Source organism: Bactrocera oleae, chromosome 6 (genome assembly GCF_042242935.1).
Source record: "Bactrocera oleae isolate idBacOlea1 chromosome 6, idBacOlea1, whole genome shotgun sequence".
Taxonomy (NCBI): domain Eukaryota; kingdom Metazoa; phylum Arthropoda; class Insecta; order Diptera; family Tephritidae; genus Bactrocera; species Bactrocera oleae.
This window is the reverse complement of record NC_091540.1, coordinates 61,805,025-61,830,095: the sequence shown is the minus strand read 5'-3', so window position 1 is coordinate 61,830,095 and position 25,071 is coordinate 61,805,025. Positions and strand designations below refer to the sequence as shown.

The window sequence follows — 25,071 nt, the reverse complement described above, 5'->3', positions numbered from 1 at the left end:
ACTTCTTCGTTTGTGCTGTACTACATCCAGGCGACCATATCGGTGCGGCGTAATTTAAGACAAGGCAAACGACTTGAGGATTTTTTTGCGGCTTTGTACTTTGGCAGATATCGCAGAAGGGGATGTGAGGAGTGAATGAGCACAGGTTACACCTAAAGCCATCGACTGTAATGTTTAGATCCAGTCTGTATTTCTTCGTCCAATGAATATGGTCGCTGTGGATTGTGTGGAGGAGAGTGTAAAGCTCCTTGCAGAGAAGAAGCGAGAAAGGCCGGAGAGCCGTTTACTTTTGAACACATACTATCGATTCCATTGCCCGACGTCAATATCGTACAATCATCAGCGTACGAGGTGATGGAAGTTCATTCGGGTGGTTGGGGGAGTTTCGATATGTAGAAATTAAACAGTACAGGACCCTTATTAATTCTTCTTAGTTTAGATTTTTACCTCGAAACAGTATGCTTTAGATAGTTCACTGCTTCAACCCTGGAGGGAGCATGGATTCTTCGGTGCCCTCAAGTAGCGTTGTGTGATTGACTGTATCAAAAGCTTTTGACAAGTCTAACGCTACGAGGATCGTCCTCTCACAGGGTGGCTTCTGGTTTAGGCCATGAACTATTTGGACGTTTATAACGCTAAGTGCTGTGCACTTTTCGGCAGCCATGCTGGTGGTCTGCTAGGCTCAGGTGGTGAGTAAATATCGGGAGTAGCAAAGCATCACGTGTCTCACAATTGGCGAAAGGAGAGTTATCGGACCTCCCAGGTTTCAATGGTGGGACCGATTTTCCACACATCGGGTATTTAAAGAGTGGTCAGCGAGAGGTTGAGGATCTTGGTTAGGAAACTTACTCCCGTCAAGCCTAGATGCTTTAGCTTCAGCATGTTAATTCCATCAGGTTTAATTGATTTGGATGATTTTGCCTTGTTAATGACACTCCAAACCGCCTCATCATTAAAAGTAAGTGTTTAGCATAGATCACCAGGTTATGCTATTTATCAGACCACCGCTAGCGATGGAACTATCCGTCGAGCAATTACAAGTGTTCATAATTCTGGTGCGGGCTTTGTCATTCATTGTGCTGAATGTCGAATGGTCTATCTGTTTCGCTCTATTACCCTACTATCGTTTGGCAGGCAGGAGTGCCAAAGATCGTGGTGCGCGTTAAAGGCCCGAAGTATCAAACGCTTTTCACCACGAAGTAGCCTATATTCGGGTGGTATCCTGTTAGGCAACATGTAACAGGGCTATTCCCAGTTTGTACGGCAGCTATATATTTTAGTGGTCCGATCTGAAAAATGTCTTCAAAATGTCATTCAAAATTTAGTGAACAAACAAATGTTTCGTCAAACAAAAAAGTTTTCCACACAGGGACTATATTTGCATCGATTAGTTTGTATTGCAGCTATATGCTACAGTCGTCCGATTCGGGCAAATCCGACAAATGAATAGCTAAGAAGAAAAGGACAGGACTGACTTCATAGTCTCTGACGTTTCTTTTTGGGTCTTACAAACATCGTGTAAAACTTAATATACCCTGCTTAGGATATAAAAATAAATTACATTCTAAAACAAGTAAACAACTTCTTTATGGATTTTTCGCAACATTTCATATAATTTTATTAAGACGAAATTTTAACAATTATTCGTTTCTTACATTTAGCAACTTTAATACCTCCTCTTTATACCTTCCCAAATTGTATTCATTTTCGCCTTCATTTATTAGAAGTTCTACGGTTTGTGCAAAATCTTGACTGACTTTTAATTTCGCGGCATCAGTAGGTATACTCCAATTTATTATAGCCTCTGCCGTTTGTTTTGATTTATTTCGTTCAAAACTATAATATTCCATATCTGCTTCCGATTTGCTATGTTCCCATGGTTCAGTAACAAATGATTCGTGATAGCAAGCGGTTAACAAATACATTGCATAGTCATAGTTTTGTTTCCTTAAAGGACATCTATCCGCCACAATTGTAAGTATACCGGTCTTCGGGTTGTAACGATCACCAACTAAGCGTAAAAATTTATCCTTTGCATGTGCGTCAAATTTTAAATCTGACAACTTAATATTTAGTGTTACACGCCGAGCCTCTGGATTGCGTATGGTGGGTAGAGCATGACAGTAATCTGTACTTTTAACTACGATAGGAAAATGTTTTTCCCATTTTTCCGCGGTCTCTAAACCTTTAGGCCATGGTGTACAAAATTTTTTCAAAGCTTCGCATTGTTGACGAATGGCCGGTGGGGTTAAATGTAGAAAATTTGGAATTTTCATAAGCTCCGCATTGGCAAATTTAGATGGAGGTGGTGCACCCTTTTCTGTGTAACCTTGACGCAAAGGCAACGGCACACTACTTGGTTGAAATGTACGTGGACCCGGCCACACAGCAGTCCAATCCTGATCTGTTGCCATTTTGAGGTGACGAGGCGGCAGCACTGCTTCTTTTTTGAATACACGACGTTTCTGTTGTTCTGTTTGCTTTGCGGCACGCAAGTTGAGGACACGAAATTCTTAAGCAAACAAATAATAATTTTTATTTATATTTTATATTTCAAAATACTTTACAATTCTAACCTTCGTCGTTAAATTCATGCTTGCTACCAGCTGTTGGTTCTTCTTGCGTCTGACTGTATAGTCGTCTACCTGCTGCTGTGCTGGAATTACGTAAATTCCTCTCAAGCAGACGTGTTAAAGATGCCATTTTTGCTTACAACCGACCTCTCGTAAAAATCGTTAAACTATTTCACTTACAAGTTATGCAGTCATTAATTTTTTCAGTTAAATTTGCTAAATTTTAATGCCGTAATAAAATTACTGGCACTCAAAAAGAAAACATGTCAAAGAATATACACCAGTGTTGTCATGTTGACAATTCGAAAAGTGTTGCCAGAAACGTATATCATAATCAGAGAACGTATATCATAATCAACAATTTTATACAGATAATTTTACATAGATATATGCGTGTAAATATAAATCAATGCGCGCACATTAAGTGTATTGATAAGTGATAAAATCAGAGAACGTAAATGAATAGAGAAGGAGCAAATGTTAAATGAAATCTTTTTGAGTACTAATTTGTAATTCCAGATGAGGGAACATCGAAAAATATAACTTCGAAAAAGAAAAATACACCACACAATATGCGAAATGCTATAAATAGACACAACGAATATTCCTAAATGAAAAATCGTTGCGCATACCTATTTAGATTTATTTTTTCAATTTCTATGATATGATAAATTTATAATTATAAAAAGCCTTCTGAATTAAAAATCTGTATTACTGGTAAAAACCCCGGAATTCATAATAAAATAAACATTTAATAGGCTATTTTTCCAACTTATGTATGGGCGTTGCGTGAGTAATTGCTTATTGAACAAAGCATAACAATAAAACGGTGACTAAGCGGCCGCGTTTCCACTTTCGGGTGGCTGAGGTCGTAAGCGGGAAGGGGTTAAGCACAATCCGAATACGAACCTATACGTTCGAATCCTAAAACTCATGAAACTGAAATTTTATTTTATTAATTGGAGTCTAAGCATATCATAATTCAATTTCTCTAATAGCATATTTTACTTCCTGATATAATTAAATTATATCAGGAAAATATGTTCATAAGATTAGGTTTATTGAATATTTCCTTATTATGCGTATTTACACAAATGACAAATGTGATAATCACACATACATTCTTAAATACACGTACGCAGATGCTTGCTTCTTCTTGCCCCGCACAAGCAATGACTTTTGTCTACGCTTTTTGCGAGTTGAAAGATCGCAGGCAAGGAGGGATTGGGGCGCACTGCCACATAATTATTTCAGATATATATTTTATTTATCGAATTTAGTTTAAAAACGAATATAGGTATGAATTTATGGGTATTTATATATATATATAATATTAGGTAAAGTAAAAAGTTCGTTCGGTTTTTATCTAAGAGATGGCGTTATTGTCCATAGTATAAGGGTTACGTGTCGCATCATGTCATACTATACGGCGCTAAAAACGTGTTTATTCGTGCTAAAAGTTTGTCTTTGACAGTTTTTCGATTGATTGACTCAGTACGTTGTGAGCGCTCGTCAAAGATGGACACCAACAAAGAGAAAATTCGCTATATTTTACAATTTTTCTTCGATCAAAGCGAAAAAGCAGCCAAAGCGGCTGAAAACATTAATTTAGTTTACGGGCCCGATACTGTAAACGAACGTGTAGCACAAAAGTGATTTGCAAAGTTCCGGTAATTTCGATGTCAAAGATGCACCACGCGTCGGGAGGCCTGTCGTCGAAAATTGCGATAAAATCATGAAAATAGTGGAAACAGACCGTCAAGTGAGCACTTATTTAATTGCTGAGGAACAAAAGTTAAGCCAGAAAACCGTTTGGAACCATTTGCATAACCTTGGATTCAAAAAGAAGCTCGATGTTTGGGTGCCACACGAACTAACGCAAAAAAACATGATAGACCGAATTCCCATCTGCGAATCGCTGCTGAATCGCAACAAAATCGATCCGTTTCTGAAGCGGATTGTGACTGGCGATGAAAAATGGGTCACTTATGACAACATCGAGCGCAAACGGTCGTGGTCAAAGCTCGGGGTAGCGGCCCAGACGGTAGCCAAGACCGGATGGACGGCCAGGAAGGTTTTACTGTGTGTTTGGAGGGATTGGCAAGGAATCATCTACTACAAGCTGCTCCCCTATGGCCAAACGCTCAATTCGGCCCTCTACTGCCAACAACTGGATCGCTTGAAGGCAGCACTCATCCAGAAGAGGCCATCTTTGATCAACAGAGGCCGAATTGTGTTCCATCAGGACAACGCCAGGTCACACACGTCTTTGGTGACGCGCCAGAAGCTCCGGGAGCTCGGATGGGAGGTCCTAATGCACCCACCTTATAGTTCGGACCTGGCACCAAGTGATTACCATCTTTTCCTGTCCATGGCGAACGCACTTAATGGTGAGAAGTTAGCCTCAAGAGAGGCCTGTGAAAATTGGCTCTCCGAGTTTTTTGCCAATAGGGACGCAGCCTTCCACGAAAGGGGTGTAATGAAGTTGGCATCTCGGTGGCAACAAGTTTATGAACAAAACGGCAGATATTTGACTTAAATCGGACAAATGCACACAAAGTTATCATCTTTTGAAAAATCAATAAAAAACCGAACGAACTTTTTACTTTACCTAATATATATTATATTACAAAAATAATTCATAAATGCATCAGTATTTTTCAATACAAATTAAGCAACATAATAATATACTCCTCTGTGCATGGATCTATGCCTCTGTGTATGGTAGCAAGCCAACAAAATAACGGCGAGTTCGCGCAGACATTGTGTTGTTGAAAACAAGCAAATGACGACTTTGTCCACAAACATACATATGTATATACACATATACATACATATATGAGCTCGCATACATATTGACACTATCAGATATTTTTTTATAATCTTTTTTTATTTTTATAACCCTTTTTTATTAAATGATATTTTAATTCTATTTTCATATTATTTCCCTCATTATTTATATTTTCTTGTTAGAAGTCAATTTCTTCCGTTTTTATTACTTTAATTTTTGTTCATGTGCATACCAAAGAACATCTGTGCATATGTATGTGTATACATTTTGCTTATAGAGTGGTGTAGTTTCGTTGCGTAAATTGATAGGATGGTGAAATTTTATTTTCGAACTTGCGCGTTTTCGATGTTAACTCATCTTAATTAACATTTTAGTACAGCTAACATTTGCTCCTTCTCTATTCATTTACGTTCTCTGGTAATATCAAAGCATAATTTTCATTGAATTCTCAGCTCTGTTTACGCGCCACTGTTAAAGTTTCTCCTTCCGAGCGAGATGTGGTGAAATTCACTAATAAAGTCTTGTTAGGTTTTGACAATTCACACGCTGGTCCGCAATTGAACCTTCTCTATGATATACGTTCTCTGATACAACGTGGCATTCTCTATGATATACGTTCTCTGATACAACGTGGCATTCTCTATGATATACGTTCTCTGGTTGCGGTCTCAATTCATAAGCGCATACATATATAACGGTTTCGGTATCCATAAAATAAAATACCTTGATTTAATTCCTGTATATGTTTCTTCATAGAAGATCAAAATGGGTAATCCAGACTTGGACAGACGTGTACTCTCTATACAAAGTCACGTAGTGCACGGTTATGTCGGGAATAAGAGTGCAGCGTTTCCATTACAGGTAAAGTATATGACCACTATATAGTAAATCATTTTGTATTTAGATTTATGTATATTTACACAATTCGTCATTGGTAAGCAAACATTTACAATTTTACAGGTATTGGGTTTTGAAGTTGATGCTATAAATTCTGTGCAATTGTCTAATCATACTGGTTACAAAACCATCAAAGGGCAAATATTGCAAGAAAAAGAACTTGGTACGCAGTACTAATATCTAAAAAAGTTAATATAGGTATATATACAATATAATATTTTGTTTTCTTTTTGTTTTTTTGAAGTTGAACTCTTTGAAGGATTAGAGGCCAATAACTTGCTACAATTTTACTCTCATTTACTAACGGGTTATACTGGTAACGGGTCTTTTCTAAAACGAATTTCTTATATTGTAAAAAAGCTTAGGGAAATCAATCCACGTTTGATATATGGTAAGTTATAACTAAATATCAGCAAGTGTCTGATTAAAAACTTGTGTAAATTAACTTTACATTTATCTTATTAAATGTAGTTTGTGATCCTGTCATGGGAGACAATGGCGAAATGTATGTACCTGAAGATTTGCTGCCAATTTATCGCGATGAAATTATACCACTTGCCGATATAATAACTCCAAACCAATATGAAGTCGAATTGCTTACGGAAAAAAAGATTACTAACGAGGACGATATTTGGTCGGCGGTTCAATGGTTTCATGATCGTGATATCGAAACCGTGGTGATTTCTAGCAGTGAACTGGGCAGAGAAAATGAGTTACGTGCTTTTTTAAGCAAGAAAAATGGCAATCGTTATATAATAAATATTCCACGTCAAGGAAACGGCATATCATTCACAGGTATTTACAGTTAAAAATGTTAAACTATGGGAAATACTGTAAAAAAAATAATTGAAAAATGCGAATAGTATTAATACTCGGAATTCTCGCTACAATTTTAGGCACTGGTGACCTATTTGCTTCGCTTTTTCTGGCGCACAGTCACTACTCCAATGATTTAGGTGTCGCTTTTGAGAAGACGATAGCCTCATTGCAAGCTGTTATAAAACGCACACTTGAATCTATGCCTGTAGAAATTTTGTCCGGTAAACGTAAAGTTACTGCACAAGAGTGCGAACTTAAATTGATACAAAGTAAAGGCGTTATTGAAAGCCCACTGGTAGTGCTAAAGGCACAAGAAATTAAATAACTGTTGATCCCTTTTTATTATACCGGTTTGAGGACACAGAGAACAAAAGCATTTAATCACTATGGCGTTTAACTGGCATTTTAAGCGTACACGTTCTATTTAAAAACGTTTACAATGTTTATATATGATATATATATGTACGTATGTACTTCTATTGTTATATGGTTTAGAGGACAATAATAAATGTAAAATATTATATGCAGAAAAAGAGCATTCATTTGAAAAGCATTCAACCTAAATGTACACGCAAAACGTTTATGTTGTCACTCTAATGTACACAAGCTATTACAATAAGCTTGTATATAAAAGCGTAAAATTGTGTAAATAGATTAGACTATTTTTAGACGTGAACGAGTGACTAAGATGTTCAATTTAATTTTATTCATAATTTACATATGTGCTTCGCTTACGACCGCCTTGACTCAAGTTGTGGATCTTGAAAATGTGCCGCCAGCTGAAGCCTCCATTTTGCCGTATTCGCTTAAAGCAACTGTTGGAAACGATAATAGTGGTCGATATAAACTCATGGCGGTGAATCCTTCCAACAACAATCAAGGAGTTGAAAGCGAACTTGTTGAGCAGCATAATATTAATAGTCCACAAATCCGTCGGAGTGAAGATACTTGGGACCGTATATCAGTTAATTATAAAAATCAATTAACTGAAGCAAAATCGCCTATAAATGAGTTCGGTTACTTTAACCCATATGCTGTTGCACCGCATATGTTGCATTCTGATATAAACCATTTCGGTGTTGGCACTGTTGCAGGGTCTCTACCAATATCACTGTTGTTGGTCCTTAATCTTGGTATCCTTTTATATTTATTTATTAATACTGTGTCGGTGTTATCGGCAGCTGCGCTGGGCACGAATTTTAGACTACCTTATAATATGCACGATTACCACAGACGAGATGAATATAGCAATAAATATAATTAAAGCTAAATTTATTTGCAACTGGAGTATAGCACAGAAATATATGTATATGTAAATGTCGTATTTTCATAAATACAAATTTATCTTCGATCTATGTTTTTAGTTTTTAATATTTCACACCAATAAAATCTGTTTGTTTTGTGTTGATGTAGTTGTTTCAACATTACAGCTAAAAATCTTAGATTTAAATATATAGATATAAATACAATGTATCTGAATGATATATGTCTATATGTATGTAAGTATGTGTGTATATTATTACTTGCAATATAGATGATGTAAACTATAATACATAGATTTGGACTGAAAGTCAATTGGAAAGGAAAAAAGGAAAACTATTTCTTAACTCTAAAAGAGGCAGCGCGGTTTATTCGAACGATAGGATCATGGCTATTAGCATTTACTGTGCGCACTGCTTGTCGTTTCACAATGTTCGCAGTTGTCGCAAGCGCTATAAAAGAATATAAAATTTAGTTAAAATTCTACTACGGTAGGTAGGATGGATGTCTGACGACGCACCTACCATGCTTAATACTTACATTTAACCATAACACTACGCGGACTTTTACGTACGCGACCCGGACTGAATTTTTTATTTTCTTTTTGTACGCCAGCGGTTACAGTTTTTAAAAGCCCATGATGATTAAATGTCTTCGATTTCAACAACACTGCAATAAAAATTTGTTAAGTCAACTTATTTAAAATTAGGTTTATTGCAATAAATAACCACCATTCTTCATTCGATCCTTGTTCATTGGCACTTTAGCTATTTGCTCCGATAGTATATTACTGACGAAATTCTTTTTTCGCGTTAAGCTGCTGGTTTCCTTGCTCTCTGTTACTGACTTTTTCGCACTCACATCCGTACTCGTACTGTACTCATCATCTGTGACGCACGACAACACATGTGTTTCATCCATAATTGCATGTTTGATTTTAGGTTTTTTGAAATTACTAATGTAGTCATCAGAATCCGTGTCCTCCATAATATCTAATCCTAACTCAAAGTCATTCTCAAACTCTGTTCGTTGCGAACGAAATCTTTTTACAGTGCTCTTGGCTGTGGGTATATCGGCGTCAGTAATTTTATGCAACTGCTTTCCATTTGTTATCTTTAGTGTTGGTACTTCTAAATCTTCATCGATGTCTTTTTTATAATCCTCTTGGCCAAAATATGTATGTGTCTTTAAAAAATGTTGTAATTGTTCATATTTATCTTGCATATTTGTATTGAGATCATCATACGACTTTTGTAATAATTCGCATGCCATACCAAAAGCTTTGCGCAGTTTATCTGAATCCCGCAAAAATTCAACATTTATGCCGGATATGTGGTTGATGGTAATATCTTGTTTTGAATAACGCACTTCCAAATCTTTTCCTTTTTCATATTTTTCCAAAATTTCAACATATTTAGATTCTTTTATTTCCTTCTTAAGTTTTTCTAGATCCTTATTTGCATCATGCAACTTTCGGCGCCAGAGCATAGATTCCTCTTCAAGCCTGGCGATTTCTTTATTGTAACCAGAGGTGGAAGCAGCAAGCACCTTTAGGAATAATACAAGATAAAGAAAAAATAAGTATTTTTATCATTTCTGAAAATGTAAGTGTGATGATTTTATTATATATGTACAAGTACTACTTTTGGAAAAAAAGAATTTTTATAATCTGAACTCAAGAATACATACATATACATATGTACACAACTTATTAAGTTATTATTTAATTAAACATAATTATGGACTTCGTCGTTTTCCTTTAGATGTCTATATGTAAATATATACCTTTAAAAACATAAGAGATAGAAAAAAGAGAATTGGCAAAATGTTGCTATCAGCTGATCACCCAATCTGTTGAAACGTCAAAATTGATAATCGTTTGGCAAAGCAATAAAAGCATCAGGGTGAAATATTTTTAACTGCAAAATCAAACGCATTGTTTTAACGATGTACACAAGGAAAGTTTTCTCAATTTTACGGAATGTGTCAACGCGTAATTTACATTTAGGAAATTTAAATTTTTCTCCAATTTTCCCAGGCATTAGCAATGCTCCTAAAACCTTGCCCTTGGCTAGGGTAACACAAGCACAATCAGCCTTTATAAATACCTCACAGATACGAGGTTATGCAAAAAGCAAAGATAAGAAGAAGGAGAAAGGTAAAAAAGCGGGGAAAGTTGAAATCAATGAAGCACAGCTTCGCGAAGTAATAAATTTTGACGCTGTAAACGATCATATGCAGAAAGCAGTGCAACAAATGCGAGACGATTTTGTTAAACATTTATCACTGCGTTCAACATCAGGTGCTATAGAAAGTCTGCGGGTGCATATCGACGGCACTGAACATGAGTTACAAGAACTTGCACAAATTTCAAGGAAAAATCCTAAAACTATCGTTATTAATATGATTGCTTTCCCTCAAACTATACCTGATGTCCTAAAAGCAATTGCAAATAGTGGCATGAATCTTAATCCACAACAGGATGGAACTACTATATTTATTCCTATACCGAAAGTCACAAAGGAGCATCGTGAAAACCTATCGAAAAATGCGAAAACACTTTTCATCAAGTATCGTGATTTAATTCGAGACATACAAAATAATACTATAAAAAAATTAAAGAAACAAAGTGATATATCTAAAGATGATATTTTCGCGATTCAAACACAAGTAACCGCTATAGCTGACAAGTACATAGCAGAAGCAGATAAATTACTTTCAACGAAACAAAAAGAGCTAATTGGCGAATCATAATATTATGAAGCTTGGAGCATTAAGACTGAAATATTTTGGTAATAAAAATAATAAAAAGCTGCCACAAAATTTTTTTTTGGTTTTTTCTGTGTTTTTTTATATCATTACAAATATTAATGATTTTCATAAGAATTGTTATCAATTCGCCTTGATAATGTTTTCGTATTGAATTGAACATTATTATTTCTAAATGCACTTACCTCCTCTGATTTAAAGGAATTCCGCTCAAGCAGCGTATTGTAAGCTATATTTTCCTTCTTCAATTTCTCACGAAAGTTCATACTCTTGATTTTGCTTCGATTAGTAATAACATATTCTTGTGTTTTCATAACAGATAAATACACTTCATCAATCTTGCTATACCAGGCTTTCAATTCACTTTCATTATAAGATCGGGTAACTTCTGAAGATTTTTCTAGCTGAGTTACTTTAGCTTTAAGACGTTCATTATCAGCCATAAGTTCTGTAACTTTTTTTATATAGAAATCTTTAGGCATATTGGACTTGAGCACATTCTGCTTAAGTGTTGTTCGAATCTTCTTCGCTCGGCTCGCATACTAAAATGTATTAAAAAAATGTTCATTATTAATTGATGAATAAAAAATATCATAATTAATAACAAAAAGTACATACTTTTAAAGTGTTATAGGTGTCCTCGTATGTCAACGAACTCATAGAAACATTAGCTACCATTAATGTCTGGCAATTACCTCCAAGAGAGTCTTTCAGTATGCGTGTTAAGTTTGAATCACGATAAGGAATATGTTTCATTCCATCGGCCAATTTGTTGATGCAATTTCCTAATGCTAGTAAACTTTTATTTATGCTAGCACCTTCTTTAAAACGGACTCCTATTCCTTTTGTACTAGCAGCACGTTCACTGCCAGCCAAGTCAATCATAGATAATTTCACTGTGCGTTTTGTGCCCGTTTTGCGGTCTGTCATTCGTATATGAACTTGGAAAATAGCATGAGAACGTGAACTCTCTGCGTTGGCATCAGTTGGATGTTGTGTGCGATTCGAGTTTCCTTGTGCCAGTAGTTGTAAAAGTTCATCGGCACTATAAATTGGTTTTAGAACGAGCCCACTAACAACTACACCATTCGAGTCCTCTCGCAGCTTTAATGGTCCAGTTTTTGTCAAAAGGTTCATCACTAATTCGTTATAGACTTCTAAATAGCTTACACCTACATCAAATTTATGAGTAGTGCTTTGAATTTGTATTTTTTCAAATAGTTCACGCATAGTAAGAAAAGTTAGACCAGGGTATTTATCACTGCCAAGCATCGTAAATGTCTTTCCCGCACCAGTGGCACCATAAACAAACACGGAACAGTTGTATCTAATAATGCAATAAATATAAATATTAAATGTTTCAAAAGGGTAATGTACAGTTGTCGTAGCTTACCCGTTTAACACTGAAGCAACCAAAGGTGATGTGCATTCTTCAAAAATTTGTTGATTTGTTGCTTCTGGATCATATACTCGGTCAAAATCCATACTGATCTTTTTATTGACACGTTTTGTAATATCCCGATAGTTCTGTTTTGTCCCTTGAAAAAAGAACTCATCATCCTCTTCATCGGGATCGAAAAGAAGAGTGCTGTTGTCCAATACCTTGACAATTTGCCGCTGATTCTGTTCCAACTCCCTTCGATTGTAGGGCCGCACTCTTACAACAACTTTAATATTTGTTTGTTCTGTTGACATTTCGTATTTTTTGTGATTTAGGTTTTGTAAATGCTTTTAAAATCAAGCTAAAATTAAATTTTCGTACAGCGTCTTGTTTATGATGGAAAAATTTGTTTTTGCTGCCAGTTTGAATATTCAACTGTTTGAAATCATTTTTAGGTTGGTAGTATTGCTTAAGTGACAACAATGTAGCCATATTATCATAGAAATAGCAAATGTGAAATTCGAGGTTGTTTTATATGTCGGATGTGATTCAAGTGAAATTATGATTAGATTACGTATTATTAATTATTTATGAATTTTTAGAATATAAAAAAATGATTCTTATTGGACATTAAAAGGATAATGATTTGATATATTATGTTAAAATAGTAGTTATTATAACAGATTTTGCAATTATTAAATATTCCTAACAAACAAAAAAAAAAATTGTTTTATGCAACTCTGTATGCTATGTCGTTTCATCGAAACTGTACGCCATTTTCATTTTCCATGAATCGTATTGACAGAAATTTGGCGATTTGCGTCCTTTTGCAAAAGTGTAATTATTTTAGTAAACTTGTTGAAATCGAACCCGGCAAATAAATTATTATAAATAAGTTATTTCAGCTGAATATTTTTAAATAGTGCTAAATTATGAGTTCTGTGTTATTTGCTTGCTCAAAATGTTTCTCAAGACATCCATTTGAGGAATTGTCTGCAGGTCAACAGCTATGCAAGGTGAAGATCAAATTTATTTATGGTGACATGCAATAAGAAATTGAAACTCTGGGAAAATAATGTGTATAGAATGACGTAGACAAACTTTGTCGAACTGTGACGCCAAATTACCGAATCTATATAATATCGCTAAAGCAAATGCGCATTTGCAAATATCATAGTGAAAGTAGCAACGGTGCTTTTTATTGAGTGAAAGACTTTCCAAATTTCAATATTTGACAAATCACTTTTTTTTCAGAATTGCCGAGGAAATAGCTCCGTTGTTAAATGTACTTATTGTCGCACTGAATTCCAACCAACAACGTAAGTACTGCAATAAACTCAATATACATATAAAATTCTTACTAACAAACATGATAAATGTTTTCACTTCCAGCAAGAATCAGACAGCCTGTAAAAAATGTGAGCATTGTCTGAATAAGTATGGCAAACCTAATGCCTGTGAATGTTGCAAGATTGTAGCGGCATTCGGAAACTCAAAATGTATAAGGTCTGTATACATGTGAATTATGTTTATATGTAGTATGTAGTTTGGTATAACAAACGGATTCATAATTTCAAATGGATGCACAATAAAAAATATGATACGGGCTTGAAAAATAGTATTTAAACAGTACATTGTATATTCAGTATAACGTAGTATTTTATCAATCGAGTTGAATATAAAAACGCTACTCTGGAGCATTATATCCCACACATTTTTTATATTGTGCTTTCGTATTTTTTTATAGAAATTATTAAGCTCTTAATTCTTTGTTAAATCAAAGACTGTAGTCTCTAATGTAGATTATTGAAAACAATCCCTTTACAAATGCAACGTTTATGAACGCAAACATTTCTTCTTCTTTTTTTCTCCTGCAACATATATCCATAAATTCTCCTGTACCTTGCCTGTAAATGCAATGATTGATAGATGTGCAACCTACGAAGCGAAATATGGCCCACCGATACAATGTGATGAATGCAAGCAGCGATGTGCTTTCGATAAGCGTGAAGAGAATAAAAAGGTTAGAAAAGGAATAACACCTCATATACGCGAAATTCCGCGGTGAAATATTAATTGCATATTGGATTATGAAAAAATTGATTTTCATGAATTTAAGAAATAATATGTTCAGGAACGTTGTGTAGAAGAAATTCCCGAAATGTATGCGTTCATAGACTTAAATATTTTTACACTATATACATATAAAATGATTAATAAAGAATTTCTAATTAGACCAACTTTTTTTTTTTTAATCTGCAGGTGAATGGTAAATTGCTTTGTTGGCTGTGTACCAGTTCATTTAAGCGCGCTCTGCTTAAGGCTCAACAAGAAGGACGAATATCCGCTAAAAAACGACAGCATGAAAAATCTCATCGCGAGAGTTCAACTTCAGGTAAAAAATCGTCTCGACCTTCAGCTGATATCAAAAGTAGTGGCGCCGTTGGTGGGAGTGGAAGTAGTAATGCTATTGCATCTTCAAGCAGTGATTTGCCTGAAAAAATAAGTCGTACAGGATCTGGCGGAAGTGGTGGCAGCGGCAGTGGTAACGGCTCTGGAATGGGATTAAGTTCTATTGCAGCACCAGCAGTTATAACAATTGATCCCAATTCAGCGGATCATGTAGTGGCGATGACAAATTTAAAAGAACGTATCGCCAGTTTGGAAAAGCGTCTTCAACAAAAGGATAAAGAATTATTGGAAAAAGATAAATTAGTAAGTACTTGAAAGTGGGAACTCATAGAAAAATAATTATTGTTGTAAATTTATTTCAGTTGACAGAGCTTAAAGGCAAGAACTTCGAAAAGGAAATCGAAATGCGCAACAAGTTGAAGGAAGTTGATAGGTTACATGATATGAAAGTAGAGAATCTTAATCGTAAAGTTAGTAGTCTCTTAAAAGAATTAGCTGCGGTTAAGAAGAGCTCAAAAAAGAATGGAACTAGTGGCGGTGCGAACGCGAAGGAGCGTCAAAGTGAACGTGAAAAACGAGAAAATTTTTCGCCGAAAGAGGAGATTGTTGAGGAAGAGCAATCGCGCGAAAAGGAAGTAAAAGAGGAAAAGATAGATAAAGACGAACTTAAAAGTGACGAAGAACAAGAAACCGAGGAAAAGAGGAGTGTGGGTTCTGGTTCTAATAGCCCGGTAACAAATTGATGATTGTCACAGTAGAATGTGTTAGTTAAATTGTATAACAAAATTTTACGAGTGTATACAACGCTTTCACACAATATTCCACTTAATCAAGATGTATAAATTTTATACTAAATGTTTACTTTGTGAACCATTATGATGTTAAATTATGTTTTCAAGCATTATTTACATAATTATAAAATGAGCTGTTGTACCGTTTTTCATTAAAAATATAAAAAAATTGTAAGAAAACTTAGTATCAATTATAAGAGTATGTACATTAAGAATGGATATTTATTTTTTTAAATTTCCACAGTTAAATGTATATGTGAGACTTTGTATTATTTTAAGTTACTTAATGCACAGTATATCAATTGTCACTTTGTAGCTTGAGTAAGAATGATGTAAATTAAAGTTTTATTATAAGCTTTAGTTGTATGTGCATTGCAAATGATATTTTGGCTATTTAACACTTTATTTTATTTACATTTTTAAGATTCAAGTTTTTGATCAATATTTTGATTTCTGCAACGGCATTAATAATATAGCTTATTTAAGTAAAGTGGATAATCTTTAATTTGAATAAAAAAAAAAAATAACAAAAGCACACTCTTCTGTTTATGATTATTTACACAATTTATTTTTTATTCATATTCATATATGAATAGCAATAATTATTTGTCTTACTCATGCTAGGTGAAAGTAAGAACTAAATATTAGATATTCAGTGCATGAATGCTCTATATATATCAGGTAATCACATAGAAAGAAGCATAGTTTTGAACAGTATGCTTTAATCGATCAGTTGATCAATGTGGCTTGGGTTTGTGACCGTCCACATAGAAGTTTCGTGTTGCGCTTGGCAACTGCAGTTGTAAACCATCTAATTCCTTTGTTAATACTATTTGACAACCAAGTCGTGAATTTTCACGTAAGAATGGCGCCATATCCAATAAGTCGTCTTCTTTTTCCTCTGCTTCCGCCAGTTGATCGTAATGATTTCCAATTACATACACATGACAAGTTGTGCAGGCCAGTGATGCTTCACAAGCGCCTGTAAATTAATAATTGTAATACCATAAAACTATTTTCATTTAGTCATCAGAAACCTTCCATTTCGATACCATAACGATGTGCCAAGTAAAGTACATTGTCACCAACTTTTCCTTTGACTTCAGTGCGTTTACCATCTTTGTCGATGTACGTAACACGAACACTGAAATTATTACACATTTTCAATTCATTGTACAAAGTGATTATCTTAAGTTTTCGGTGCGAGTTCAAGCGCCGGCTGAGTATTTTTATGCATCAATATAGTTTGATAGCGAACATGGCTGAAATCGCACTGAGAAGCTGTTGTTTTACATAAAATTTTGCATACATTTCGTCGTCTGATTTGGGATCTTGCCATTCATATTCACCATGGAAAAGTGCTAGAACCATGAAAATTATATATCAGTTCAATATAATAAGAAATTAAGTTCTTACTATTGGTTGTCTGCATCCACCTCCATGACGGCGACAGTTGAACAAGTGGATAATTATGTGAAATATTCCTAAATTGCCGCAATATTAAACGGAGCATTTTAATTGTTTTGAGGTTATTATAAAACAGCTGATATTTGTTTGTGCGCCATCTACGAATTACGAAAGGCCGAACACTAATTTCGAAAAGTCGAAGTCGCTTTACATATTTGTCAAATAAATTTACTATTTTGCTTTTATATTATTTTTCGTAAACAATTACCATAATTACAAACAAGTTGAGTATAATTTCTGGACATACATTAATTATTTTATATTTAGGTAGGTAGGTAGGTAAAGTGGCTGTCTATTTTATATTTAAGAATTGCATATTACCATATAATGTATGGAGTTGCACTTATTACAAATTTCTTAATAGTTAAAAATTTGTGGGATATAGATGATTTATGATTGCTGCTTTTTTAAATATCATATCTTTTTCAGTAAATCGAAATCCTATACGTACTCGTTTATTGTGGACAGCAGCGTAAATGACAATGGACAAAATTGATACTGATGGGAATATATTAAAAGTTATAAATTATTTGGAATGTTCTAAAAAACAATGTATTCATTGTAAAGATGGTGTTGAAGCCATAACAAGTACTATTAGAAATACTCTGTTGGAAATTAATGATATTCAGGAGCGAAACCAGCAGCGTCGTCATGGAGAGCTTGTGGCTTTGTTTGAAAAGTATTTCAGCAATGATAAATTTAAAACTATTGAAACATCTGCAAATGTAAGCTTAGAAAATTCAGAAGATTCTTCTAATTCGTCGAACACCAAACATTTTAAAAAGAATGTGAAACAGCTACAATTTAGTAAGCAAGTTGAAAAAATTGCTGTTTTGAAGACACAAAAACAGAAGAATTCTGTGAATACACGAAAGCGTCGAATAAATTTAACCGAAAACGCTTCAGAAGCAACATCATCGAAAAATTCTACGGGAAAATCGAGCAACTTAAAAGTCGAGCCCATATCATGTACTAGTTCAATAGAAACGATAAATGTGAAAGCAAATCATAGAGATGAACTTTTTGCAATGCGTGAGAAAATGCTTGCTATTCAGCGCCGGAAAATGGAGGATCGGGAACGTAGGAAACGTGAAAATAATGCTATGTAATTAACGTACTGCCATAAAACAATATTGTTTTACACATAATATAGCTTAAGGTATTTATAAAAATATATGTACAAATATATAATTTCGTTAACAAGTGAGAGTTTATTTCCAATATGCTTCGCAATTTTGAAATAAGGAATATGTATGATTGTAATCATGTAATTATTACGATTTATAAGTATTTGTTACAATTAAAATTACGAAAGTGGGAGCACGTAAATCTGTTTGGAAATTTACATATATGCTGATAAAGGTCCACTTATTCAAAATCGTTTTAGGAAGGATATTTACCGTTCCCATGATAGTCTGGTCTAAGTAACCGGAACGGACTTCAGGAATGTTTTTTGCCGCTACAACAATAACAAAAACAAGATAAAAAATTAACTTCGGCTGTACCGAAAATATTTTACCCTTCCCGTGCTCAAATATTTTTAGATCGATCAGTTTTGATCAGTTATTGGTTGGTTTGGTAGCTATACGAGTATATATAGTACTACGATATGAACAATTCGTTTAGAGATTGTATTGTTGCCTTGAATAATAATCCATGCCATATTTCATGGAAATATCTTGAAAATTAAAGCTTTCCTTACACGAACTTAATATTGAGCGTTCAGTTTGTATGGCAGCTATATGCTATAGTAGTTCGATATCGGTCGTTCCGAACAAATAAGCAGTTGTTATCTCAAAACTGACGCCCGAATTCGCGTACATACATATTGCTACATCGACTCAGCTAGTTACGCTGAATATATATTAACATATATATTTTATAGCGCCTCCAAAAACTTAATATACCCTGTTGGGACTAGAAATAAATAAATAAAAAACACAAACTCTTACGTGTGACATATCTATATATTATTCAAATTTGCAATAAGATTTGATTACCTAATCAACTTTATAATCCTACGTGTGTTATCTAATTAGTATTATATCTTAATCTACATTTATCAGTCACAATTTATGTATGCACCATATTGTGAAGGTAATCTATAACTAGGTGCACCGTAACGTATGGGTTGTGGAGGTAATCCATATGGTGGCATTGGGTGCCGCATTGGTGGTAAAACAGCAGGCAAAAATGTAGGCATAGGATAAGGGGGAGTTCCATACCGTGATGATTGAGGTGCCCACTGCGATGGAGTCGGCCAGGTTGGCTACAAAATCGAAAAAAAAGTATTCTTAATTATGACGAATACTGTTCACAGATATGGAGAAATAACTGTATTTCAGTTGCAAATACTGTAAAATCGAAACAAACTAAGCTGAAATGGCTATTAGGAAGATGTCACGTACATATGTATATATTATACAACTTAACCATAATTAATTTACATAACCATAATTCATAAAATCCGCTGGAACTGGCACGGGTATGGCTATGATTTGCGGTTGTGTCAGATTTTTTTCGTCGTTTCTATTATTTTCCTCAATTTCATGACGATATTTATGTTGTTCGCTACTTTGTGTCCCTATACGCGACGAACGTTCACGTGAACGAGTGTGTGATCTTGAATGTGTACGAGATCTTCGGTGTCTATGCAAATTTTTAGCACGATCTTCTGATCTATGTCGATATTGCCTCGGTGTGCTACCCAAATCTTTATCTGATAGTAATTTTTCTAGTTCCCGTTTACTATTGTCACCCATATAACGATCCCTTGAAATTGACCGACGAAAATAAGTTCTGCGTGTTTGTGAACGTTGTTTATTCATTGAATCTCCATTTTTGGATTCACCACGATATCATCTCTTTGAAACAAAGGCTTTGACCCTTCACCTGTGAACACGACGAATGCTAAAATTAGTTATATATAAATCACTACTTGAAGTAAAAATTGTTTATATGCGTTTGGAGTATTTTTAGAAAAATATATATATATTAACTGTTTTTCATTTTATAATGCTTTTTTATTAAATCCAAAAACCAAAATGTTATTGTAAAAACGTTAATTTCAAATGTCAAATATGAAAATAGTGAAAATCGCTTATATCGCGCAGAGACCGTATTTTATCTGTCTTCTCTATTATATACGTTCTTTGCCTTCTCTATTATATACGTTCTCCGCATTTAATCTCAGCTGTTATTTTTACTACGTAGCTACATAGTGGTTGTCAGAGATTGTTTATTTTTTTAATTTGATATACGTATTAACAATATTTAGCCGACATAGCGATTTGGGAAAAAATATATGTGCTAGAAAAGCATAGAATGCATTCATTTAATTAATGTTAGCTAATCTCCGTAAGGAAATCAATAAAAAATTAGACAACGGAAGAAGCTGGTTGCCGAATTCGGTAAGATCTCTTTCAGTAAATTTTTTCCATGGCAAAAGACTAACTGAAATATTTATATATTTACATAAATATGTTTAATTTTAAAGACAGTTCTATCCGATAAGATTGCAAAGCGTACTAAAAATGAAACTATAATGCGCAGCTAATTGTGTGCATTAAAATAATTCTTTTTTGGTATATTTTTTTAAAACTTTATTATATTTTAAATACACAGACATCTGATGAAATTTGGAAACCTGTTAACAATCTCCGCACACATGTATATATAATTATTCATATGTATTTAATGCTGTTAAAGTGAACAAAACATTTGTAAACATAAACATAAATGAAGATGGTCCTATCAGGTTTTGGCACTAATAGTAATAAGTCAAAGGTGTGTGTAAAAATAAACGGAATTTATTATTATAATTAGATATTATATTAAATATGTATATTCAAAAATTATACAATTCATAAACCGTTCTAACCACCTAGCCGTTTGCTTCGAACCTTTTTATTTCATTTGGGCATTCCTAATTTTGAAGATATTTTCTACGTATTTAGTTAAAGAAATTTAGTGCTAATTGAAATTTATTTATTTACTAAATTATATGCAACTTTCTTAGATAAACTTTGTAATAAAAAAACGAGGCTGATATTCCACATGAGGGTATAGAGTACATACTTATCAGCAATACTCAATTATTTCCGGAGGTTATTTATCTTATTTGCCTCGGCAAATGAGCGTTCTTAAACATTTGCTTAGTTGGCATTTGTTCTTGGCGTTGTTAGTTGTTTGTTCTCTTTGCTTTGTTTGCAGTTAAGTTTTATCACAACATTAACTATTGTCATATTTTGAATTCAACTGTGTTATCAAATAAACATATACATACATATGTATTTTTTTGCCAATATATTGGGTATACTACCAACTTCGTTATTCATCTTGAAACACCTATTTTGACTTTAATTTCAGGCAAAGTGGCATAGTCGTGTCTTCGCTGTGTTGTGGGCTGGAGCGTACCAATAGGCAGAAATTATAGCAATATCAGGAAAATTATTTGCAACGTGTGCATTTATATATTTAGTAATACAAAAATGCGTCGTCGAAACGTAAAATGGATATTAAAAGCAGCTATACTGTTGATTTTATCATTTGTTTTATTTATTTTGATCACGAGTTGGATATCTTCAAGCCCCTATAGAAATAAATTGCCCATTTTGACGGCAAAACATGCGGAAAATTTGCGTGCACATAAAAAAAAATCTGAAAATTATGTGGACAATGGTGCAGAGAGCGAAGTTAAAGCATCAAAACTGCCACGGTTGAATAATGGTGGGGATAGTGAAAATCGTCAGTTGTTGATTGCAGACAATCACAAAAAAGATTGGCATGACCGTTTGGCTATGGAACGCGATGAAAAACGAGTTGGACTCGGTGAAAGAGGGGTAAGAGCTGCACTAAACGATGAATCGCAAAAGGATTTGGAACAAAAGATGTCTTTAGAAAATGGTTTTAATGCGTTACTTTCGGACTCCATTTCTGTAAATCGTTCCTTACCCGATATTCGTTATGAAGGGTGAGTTTTGAATGACGCTCAGACATTATTAATTATATTATTATAAGTATTTGCTTGTAGGTGCAAAAATAAGAAACATCTTGTTAAGCTACCTTCAGTAAGCATCATAATTCCATTCTACAACGAGCATTTGGGTGTACTTATGCGTTCTGTGCATAGTCTTGTGAATCGTTCGCCACCAGAGTTGCTAAAGGAAATCATTTTAGTGGATGATTTTAGTGATCGCGAGTATTTGTTCGAACAACTCGAACAATATGTTGCCGAAAACTTTCCCAAAGTACAAATCGTACGTTTGAAAGAACGTACCGGACTGATTGGTGCGCGTATGGCGGGTGCACGTCACGCTACTGCGGATGTACTTATATTTTTAGATTCGCACATTGAAGCAAACTATAATTGGCTGCCACCGTTGTTGGAGCCGATCGCAAAAAACAAGAGAATTTCGGTTTGCCCCTTCATCGACGTTATTGATCATAGTAATTTTGAGTATAGAGCTCAGGATGAGGGCGCACGTGGCGCTTTCGATTGGGAGTTTTATTACAAACGTTTACCACTGCTACCGGAAGATTTGGAGGATCGAACTAAACCCTTTAGAAGTCCTGTTATGGCTGGTGGTCTGTTTGCTATATCAAGTGAATTCTTTTGGGAATTAGGCGGTTATGATGAAGGTCTCGATATCTGGGGTGGTGAACAATATGAGTTGAGTTTCAAGATTTGGATGTGTGGTGGTGAACTTTTAGATGCGCCCTGTTCACGTGTTGGTCACATATATAGAGGTCCACGTACTTCACAACCCAGTCCACGAAAAAGTGATTATTTGCATAGAGTAAGTGTTAAATATTATGATATATATAGTTATTACCAATATATTACCAAAATTATATAGTTTTATTTATTATTATTATTATGAAATTTTCAAAACAATTTACTTCTTTGTTTTTAATTATAGAACTACAAACGTGTCGCTGAGGTGTGGATGGACGAGTACAAGACACATTTGTATGATCATGGTCAAGGTGTATATGAAAACATTGATCCCGGTGATTTAAGCCAACAAAAAGCAATACGTGAAAAACTCAAATGCAAGTCGTTCAAATGGTTCATGGAGAACGTGGCATTTGATTTGCCTAAAAAATATCCACCTGTTGAGCCGCCCGATTACGCTTTTGGCGCTATACAAAGCGTGGCTGAACCAACGCTATGTGTAGATACAATGGGTAAACCGCGTCATTCAAAAATCGGTCTCTATCCGTGTGCACCGAATCTGAAGAAACCTCAAAGAAATCAAAATTGGGCTTTAAGCTGGCACAAAGATTTGCGTTTACGCTTCAAAACCGACTGTTTAGATGTGCAACAGCAACCGCCAGATGCACCCGTATGGCTTTGGGATTGTCACGGTATGGGTGGAAATCAATTTTGGTATTATGATCGTGCTGAAAAATGGCTTATTGCTGGTAAAGGCAGTGAACGTTGCTTACAAGCTGCACCGAGTAAACGTGCAATCTATATTAATCGCTGCGATTCGGATGATCCCAATATGAAATGGAATTTCGGTAACGTGAATAACACAGCGTTAGACTTGTTTTTTGTACAAGCACCGAATAATGCATAGTCACTATTGAAACCATAACTTGCCATTGTATTTGGATCTAAACTAGCTATAAACCCTAATATCTTGTTTGTAAAACAGTCATAGTTTAAGTAAACAGTGAACAGACGAGTTCAGTTTTTTTTTGTTTGTTTTGAAGTCCGTGCTCCACTCACTCTTTTTATACAATTTTTGATATTATACTATTAAATGTATGATATAATTTACAAAACATTGCCTAAGCTATTTCCATTTAATAATTTCTATTTAATCGAAATTATAAATCTTAAAATAAGTTGTCCTTGCCAATATAATTTTGTAAAATAAAAAAAAGTATTCATTTATATATGCATAGTATTAGTTAGCTCGGAAAAGTTTAAACATTTTCGAAATCATATCAAAATTATGCACAAAAAATAAAATTAAAATTAGAATGCGCTCATCTTTTTAAATGCGTGACAATATGATGAATATTTATACCTTTTAATATATATATAATATTATAGTATGGCCTGTGTTTTTAAGGTTAGAAACTGAAGTTTAGTTGTAAATAAGTATATTTGTAAAACAAATGATGGAAAATTGTTTGATTGATGAAGAAAAAACGACGAGTAAATTGAAATAAACAAAATGGTTCATCATTCCAAAAGAAAATATTATTTTTAATTAGAGGTTATATCCACTTGGGAATTTAAAAAAATCGATTTTGTGTTTTTCATACATCTCGAATGGGCAAATATTTGAGAATATTCTCCGAAAATTTAAAGTTAAACCGGCAAATAGTTTCGAAAATATGATCGTATTTGAAAGAATTTTTCAACCAAAACTTTAAACAAGTTTTTCTCGAAACGCAGTTTTCAGTGTCTGTGAGGAAAATTACTCCGAAATGGCTGGACCGATCGACTTGATATTTACATTCTGTCAAAAATCAAAATTTTGACTAGTAAGACACTTTTTCGGTGGTCATTCCGGAGGACGTATGCAAGTTTGTTTACATCTTATGGGGTCAATGATCCTTTTGCTTACACTTTGCCGGGGTCATTGACCTCTTTGTTTACATTTTATGGGGTCAATGATCCTTTAGTTTACACTTTGCCGGGGTCAATGACCTCTTTGTTTACATTTTATGAGGTCAATGACCCCTTTGTTTACATTTTGTGGGGTCAATGATCCTTTTGTTTACACTTTGCCGGGGTCAATGACCCCTTTGTTTACATTTTATGAGGTCAATGACCCTTTTCTTTACATTTAGCAAAGTCCACAACCCTTGTTTACATTACCTTTGTTTACATTTCTGGTCAATGACCCTAATGTTTACATTTAGTTAGGTTAGTCGGTTCACTTTTATGGA

The 25,071-nt window shown here is 34.4% G+C and overlaps 8 protein-coding genes across 10 annotated transcripts; 4 read left to right on the top strand and 4 right to left on the bottom strand.

Moving 5' to 3' along the window:
• Positions 1–1,582: 1,582 nt before the first annotated feature.
• On the bottom strand, positions 1,583–2,875 carry mRpS35 (mitochondrial ribosomal protein S35). The gene is made up of 2 exons (XM_014235864.3): positions 2,577–2,875; positions 1,583–2,512 (listed from the first exon to the last, which is right to left on the bottom strand). The coding sequence occupies exons 1-2, from the start codon at positions 2,701–2,703 to the stop codon at positions 1,641–1,643; spliced, it is 999 nt and encodes a 332-aa protein (XP_014091339.1). The 5' UTR covers positions 2,704–2,875; the 3' UTR covers positions 1,583–1,640.
• Positions 2,876–5,966: 3,091 nt separating this feature from the next.
• Positions 5,967–7,613, top strand: Pdxk (pyridoxal kinase). Its single transcript, XM_014235871.3, has 5 exons — positions 5,967–6,225; positions 6,325–6,424; positions 6,506–6,652; positions 6,733–7,056; positions 7,158–7,613. The coding sequence occupies exons 1-5, from the start codon at positions 6,130–6,132 to the stop codon at positions 7,403–7,405; spliced, it is 915 nt and encodes a 304-aa protein (XP_014091346.1). The 5' UTR covers positions 5,967–6,129; the 3' UTR covers positions 7,406–7,613.
• A 722-nt stretch (positions 7,614–8,335) lies between these two features.
• On the bottom strand, positions 8,336–12,923 carry Klp67A (Kinesin-like protein at 67A). Its single transcript, XM_014235870.3, has 6 exons — positions 12,503–12,923; positions 11,728–12,436; positions 11,295–11,651; positions 9,072–9,888; positions 8,881–9,009; positions 8,336–8,792 (listed from the first exon to the last, which is right to left on the bottom strand). Exons 1-6 carry the CDS (start codon positions 12,802–12,804, stop codon positions 8,677–8,679), a joined length of 2,430 nt encoding a protein of 809 aa, XP_014091345.1. The 5' UTR covers positions 12,805–12,923; the 3' UTR covers positions 8,336–8,676.
• Positions 10,195–11,163, top strand: mRRF1 (mitochondrial ribosome recycling factor 1). Its single transcript, XM_014235872.3, has one exon. It carries the CDS (start codon positions 10,288–10,290, stop codon positions 11,092–11,094), a length of 807 nt encoding a protein of 268 aa, XP_014091347.1. The 5' UTR covers positions 10,195–10,287; the 3' UTR covers positions 11,095–11,163.
• A 338-nt stretch (positions 12,924–13,261) lies between the features above and the next one.
• Positions 13,262–16,187, top strand: LOC106618227 (protein FAM76A). Its single transcript, XM_014235879.3, has 6 exons — positions 13,262–13,506; positions 13,745–13,809; positions 13,883–13,996; positions 14,420–14,513; positions 14,753–15,205; positions 15,265–16,187. Exons 1-6 carry the CDS (start codon positions 13,423–13,425, stop codon positions 15,643–15,645), a joined length of 1,191 nt encoding a protein of 396 aa, XP_014091354.1. The 5' UTR covers positions 13,262–13,422; the 3' UTR covers positions 15,646–16,187.
• A 46-nt stretch (positions 16,188–16,233) lies between these two features.
• On the bottom strand, positions 16,234–17,267 carry Fdx1 (Ferredoxin 1). Its single transcript, XM_014235880.3, has 4 exons — positions 17,110–17,267; positions 17,003–17,054; positions 16,731–16,837; positions 16,234–16,675 (listed from the first exon to the last, which is right to left on the bottom strand). The coding sequence occupies exons 1-4, from the start codon at positions 17,204–17,206 to the stop codon at positions 16,431–16,433; spliced, it is 501 nt and encodes a 166-aa protein (XP_014091355.1). The 5' UTR covers positions 17,207–17,267; the 3' UTR covers positions 16,234–16,430.
• A 1,841-nt stretch (positions 17,268–19,108) lies between these two features.
• On the bottom strand, positions 19,109–20,257 carry LOC106618226 (female-specific protein transformer). Of its 2 annotated transcripts, XM_014235878.3 has the most exons (3): positions 20,160–20,257; positions 19,608–20,052; positions 19,109–19,429 (listed from the first exon to the last, which is right to left on the bottom strand). In XM_014235878.3, the coding sequence occupies exons 2-3, from the start codon at positions 19,986–19,988 to the stop codon at positions 19,223–19,225; spliced, it is 588 nt and encodes a 195-aa protein (XP_014091353.2). In that variant the 5' UTR covers positions 19,989–20,052; positions 20,160–20,257; the 3' UTR covers positions 19,109–19,222. The 2 variants fall into 2 exon arrangements, with proteins under 2 accessions (XP_014091353.2, XP_014091352.2); XM_014235877.3 differs by lacking the exon at positions 20,160–20,257 and having other exon boundaries at positions 19,608–20,146.
• A 101-nt stretch (positions 20,258–20,358) lies between these two features.
• On the top strand, positions 20,359–24,374 carry LOC106618225 (Polypeptide N-Acetylgalactosaminyltransferase 6). Of its 2 annotated transcripts, none has more exons than XM_014235876.3 (4): positions 20,359–20,570; positions 21,529–22,132; positions 22,193–22,958; positions 23,082–24,374. In XM_014235876.3, exons 2-4 carry the CDS (start codon positions 21,651–21,653, stop codon positions 23,742–23,744), a joined length of 1,911 nt encoding a protein of 636 aa, XP_014091351.2. In that variant the 5' UTR covers positions 20,359–20,570; positions 21,529–21,650; the 3' UTR covers positions 23,745–24,374. The 2 variants fall into 2 exon arrangements, with proteins under 2 accessions (XP_014091351.2, XP_036220712.2); XM_036364819.2 differs by lacking the exon at positions 20,359–20,570 and adding an exon at positions 21,276–21,371.
• Positions 24,375–25,071: the final 697 nt, after the last annotated feature.

Excerpts from the sequence above, each read along its gene's own strand:
- mRpS35 (XM_014235864.3), bottom strand. The coding sequence starts at position 2,703 with ATGGCATCTTTAACACGTCTGCTTGAGAGGAATTTACGTAATTCCAGC. Across the intron at positions 2,513-2,576 it reads GCATGAATTTAACGACGAAG|AATTTCGTGTCCTCAACTTG; the intron begins GTTAGAATTGTA and ends TGTTTGCTTAAG.
- Pdxk (XM_014235871.3), top strand. The coding sequence starts at position 6,130 with ATGGGTAATCCAGACTTGGACAGACGTGTACTCTCTATACAAAGTCAC. Across the intron at positions 6,226-6,324 it reads GTGCAGCGTTTCCATTACAG|GTATTGGGTTTTGAAGTTGA; the intron begins GTAAAGTATATG and ends ACAATTTTACAG. Across the intron at positions 7,057-7,157 it reads AAACGGCATATCATTCACAG|GCACTGGTGACCTATTTGCT; the intron begins GTATTTACAGTT and ends CTACAATTTTAG.
- mRRF1 (XM_014235872.3), top strand. The coding sequence starts at position 10,288 with ATGTACACAAGGAAAGTTTTCTCAATTTTACGGAATGTGTCAACGCGT.
- Klp67A (XM_014235870.3), bottom strand. The coding sequence starts at position 12,804 with ATGTCAACAGAACAAACAAATATTAAAGTTGTTGTAAGAGTGCGGCCC. Across the intron at positions 12,437-12,502 it reads GTTGCTTCAGTGTTAAACGG|ATACAACTGTTCCGTGTTTG; the intron begins GTAAGCTACGAC and ends TTGCATTATTAG. Across the intron at positions 9,010-9,071 it reads CAAGGATCGAATGAAGAATG|TGTTGTTGAAATCGAAGACA; the intron begins GTGGTTATTTAT and ends TTTTTATTGCAG.
- LOC106618227 (XM_014235879.3), top strand. The coding sequence starts at position 13,423 with ATGAGTTCTGTGTTATTTGCTTGCTCAAAATGTTTCTCAAGACATCCA. Across the intron at positions 13,507-13,744 it reads CAGGTCAACAGCTATGCAAG|AATTGCCGAGGAAATAGCTC; the intron begins GTGAAGATCAAA and ends CTTTTTTTTCAG. Across the intron at positions 15,206-15,264 it reads TATTGGAAAAAGATAAATTA|TTGACAGAGCTTAAAGGCAA; the intron begins GTAAGTACTTGA and ends AATTTATTTCAG.
- Fdx1 (XM_014235880.3), bottom strand. The coding sequence starts at position 17,206 with ATGCTCCGTTTAATATTGCGGCAATTTAGGAATATTTCACATAATTAT. Across the intron at positions 17,055-17,109 it reads GTGGATGCAGACAACCAATA|CACTTTTCCATGGTGAATAT; the intron begins GTAAGAACTTAA and ends TCATGGTTCTAG. Across the intron at positions 16,676-16,730 it reads TTATGGTATCGAAATGGAAG|GCGCTTGTGAAGCATCACTG; the intron begins GTTTCTGATGAC and ends ATTAATTTACAG.
- LOC106618226 (XM_014235878.3), bottom strand. The coding sequence starts at position 19,988 with ATGAATAAACAACGTTCACAAACACGCAGAACTTATTTTCGTCGGTCA. Across the intron at positions 19,430-19,607 it reads ATTTTATGAATTATGGTTAT|CCAACCTGGCCGACTCCATC; the intron begins GTAAATTAATTA and ends TCGATTTTGTAG.
- LOC106618225 (XM_014235876.3), top strand. The coding sequence starts at position 21,651 with ATGCGTCGTCGAAACGTAAAATGGATATTAAAAGCAGCTATACTGTTG. Across the intron at positions 22,133-22,192 it reads CCCGATATTCGTTATGAAGG|GTGCAAAAATAAGAAACATC; the intron begins GTGAGTTTTGAA and ends ATTTGCTTGTAG. Across the intron at positions 22,959-23,081 it reads AAAGTGATTATTTGCATAGA|AACTACAAACGTGTCGCTGA; the intron begins GTAAGTGTTAAA and ends TTTTAATTATAG.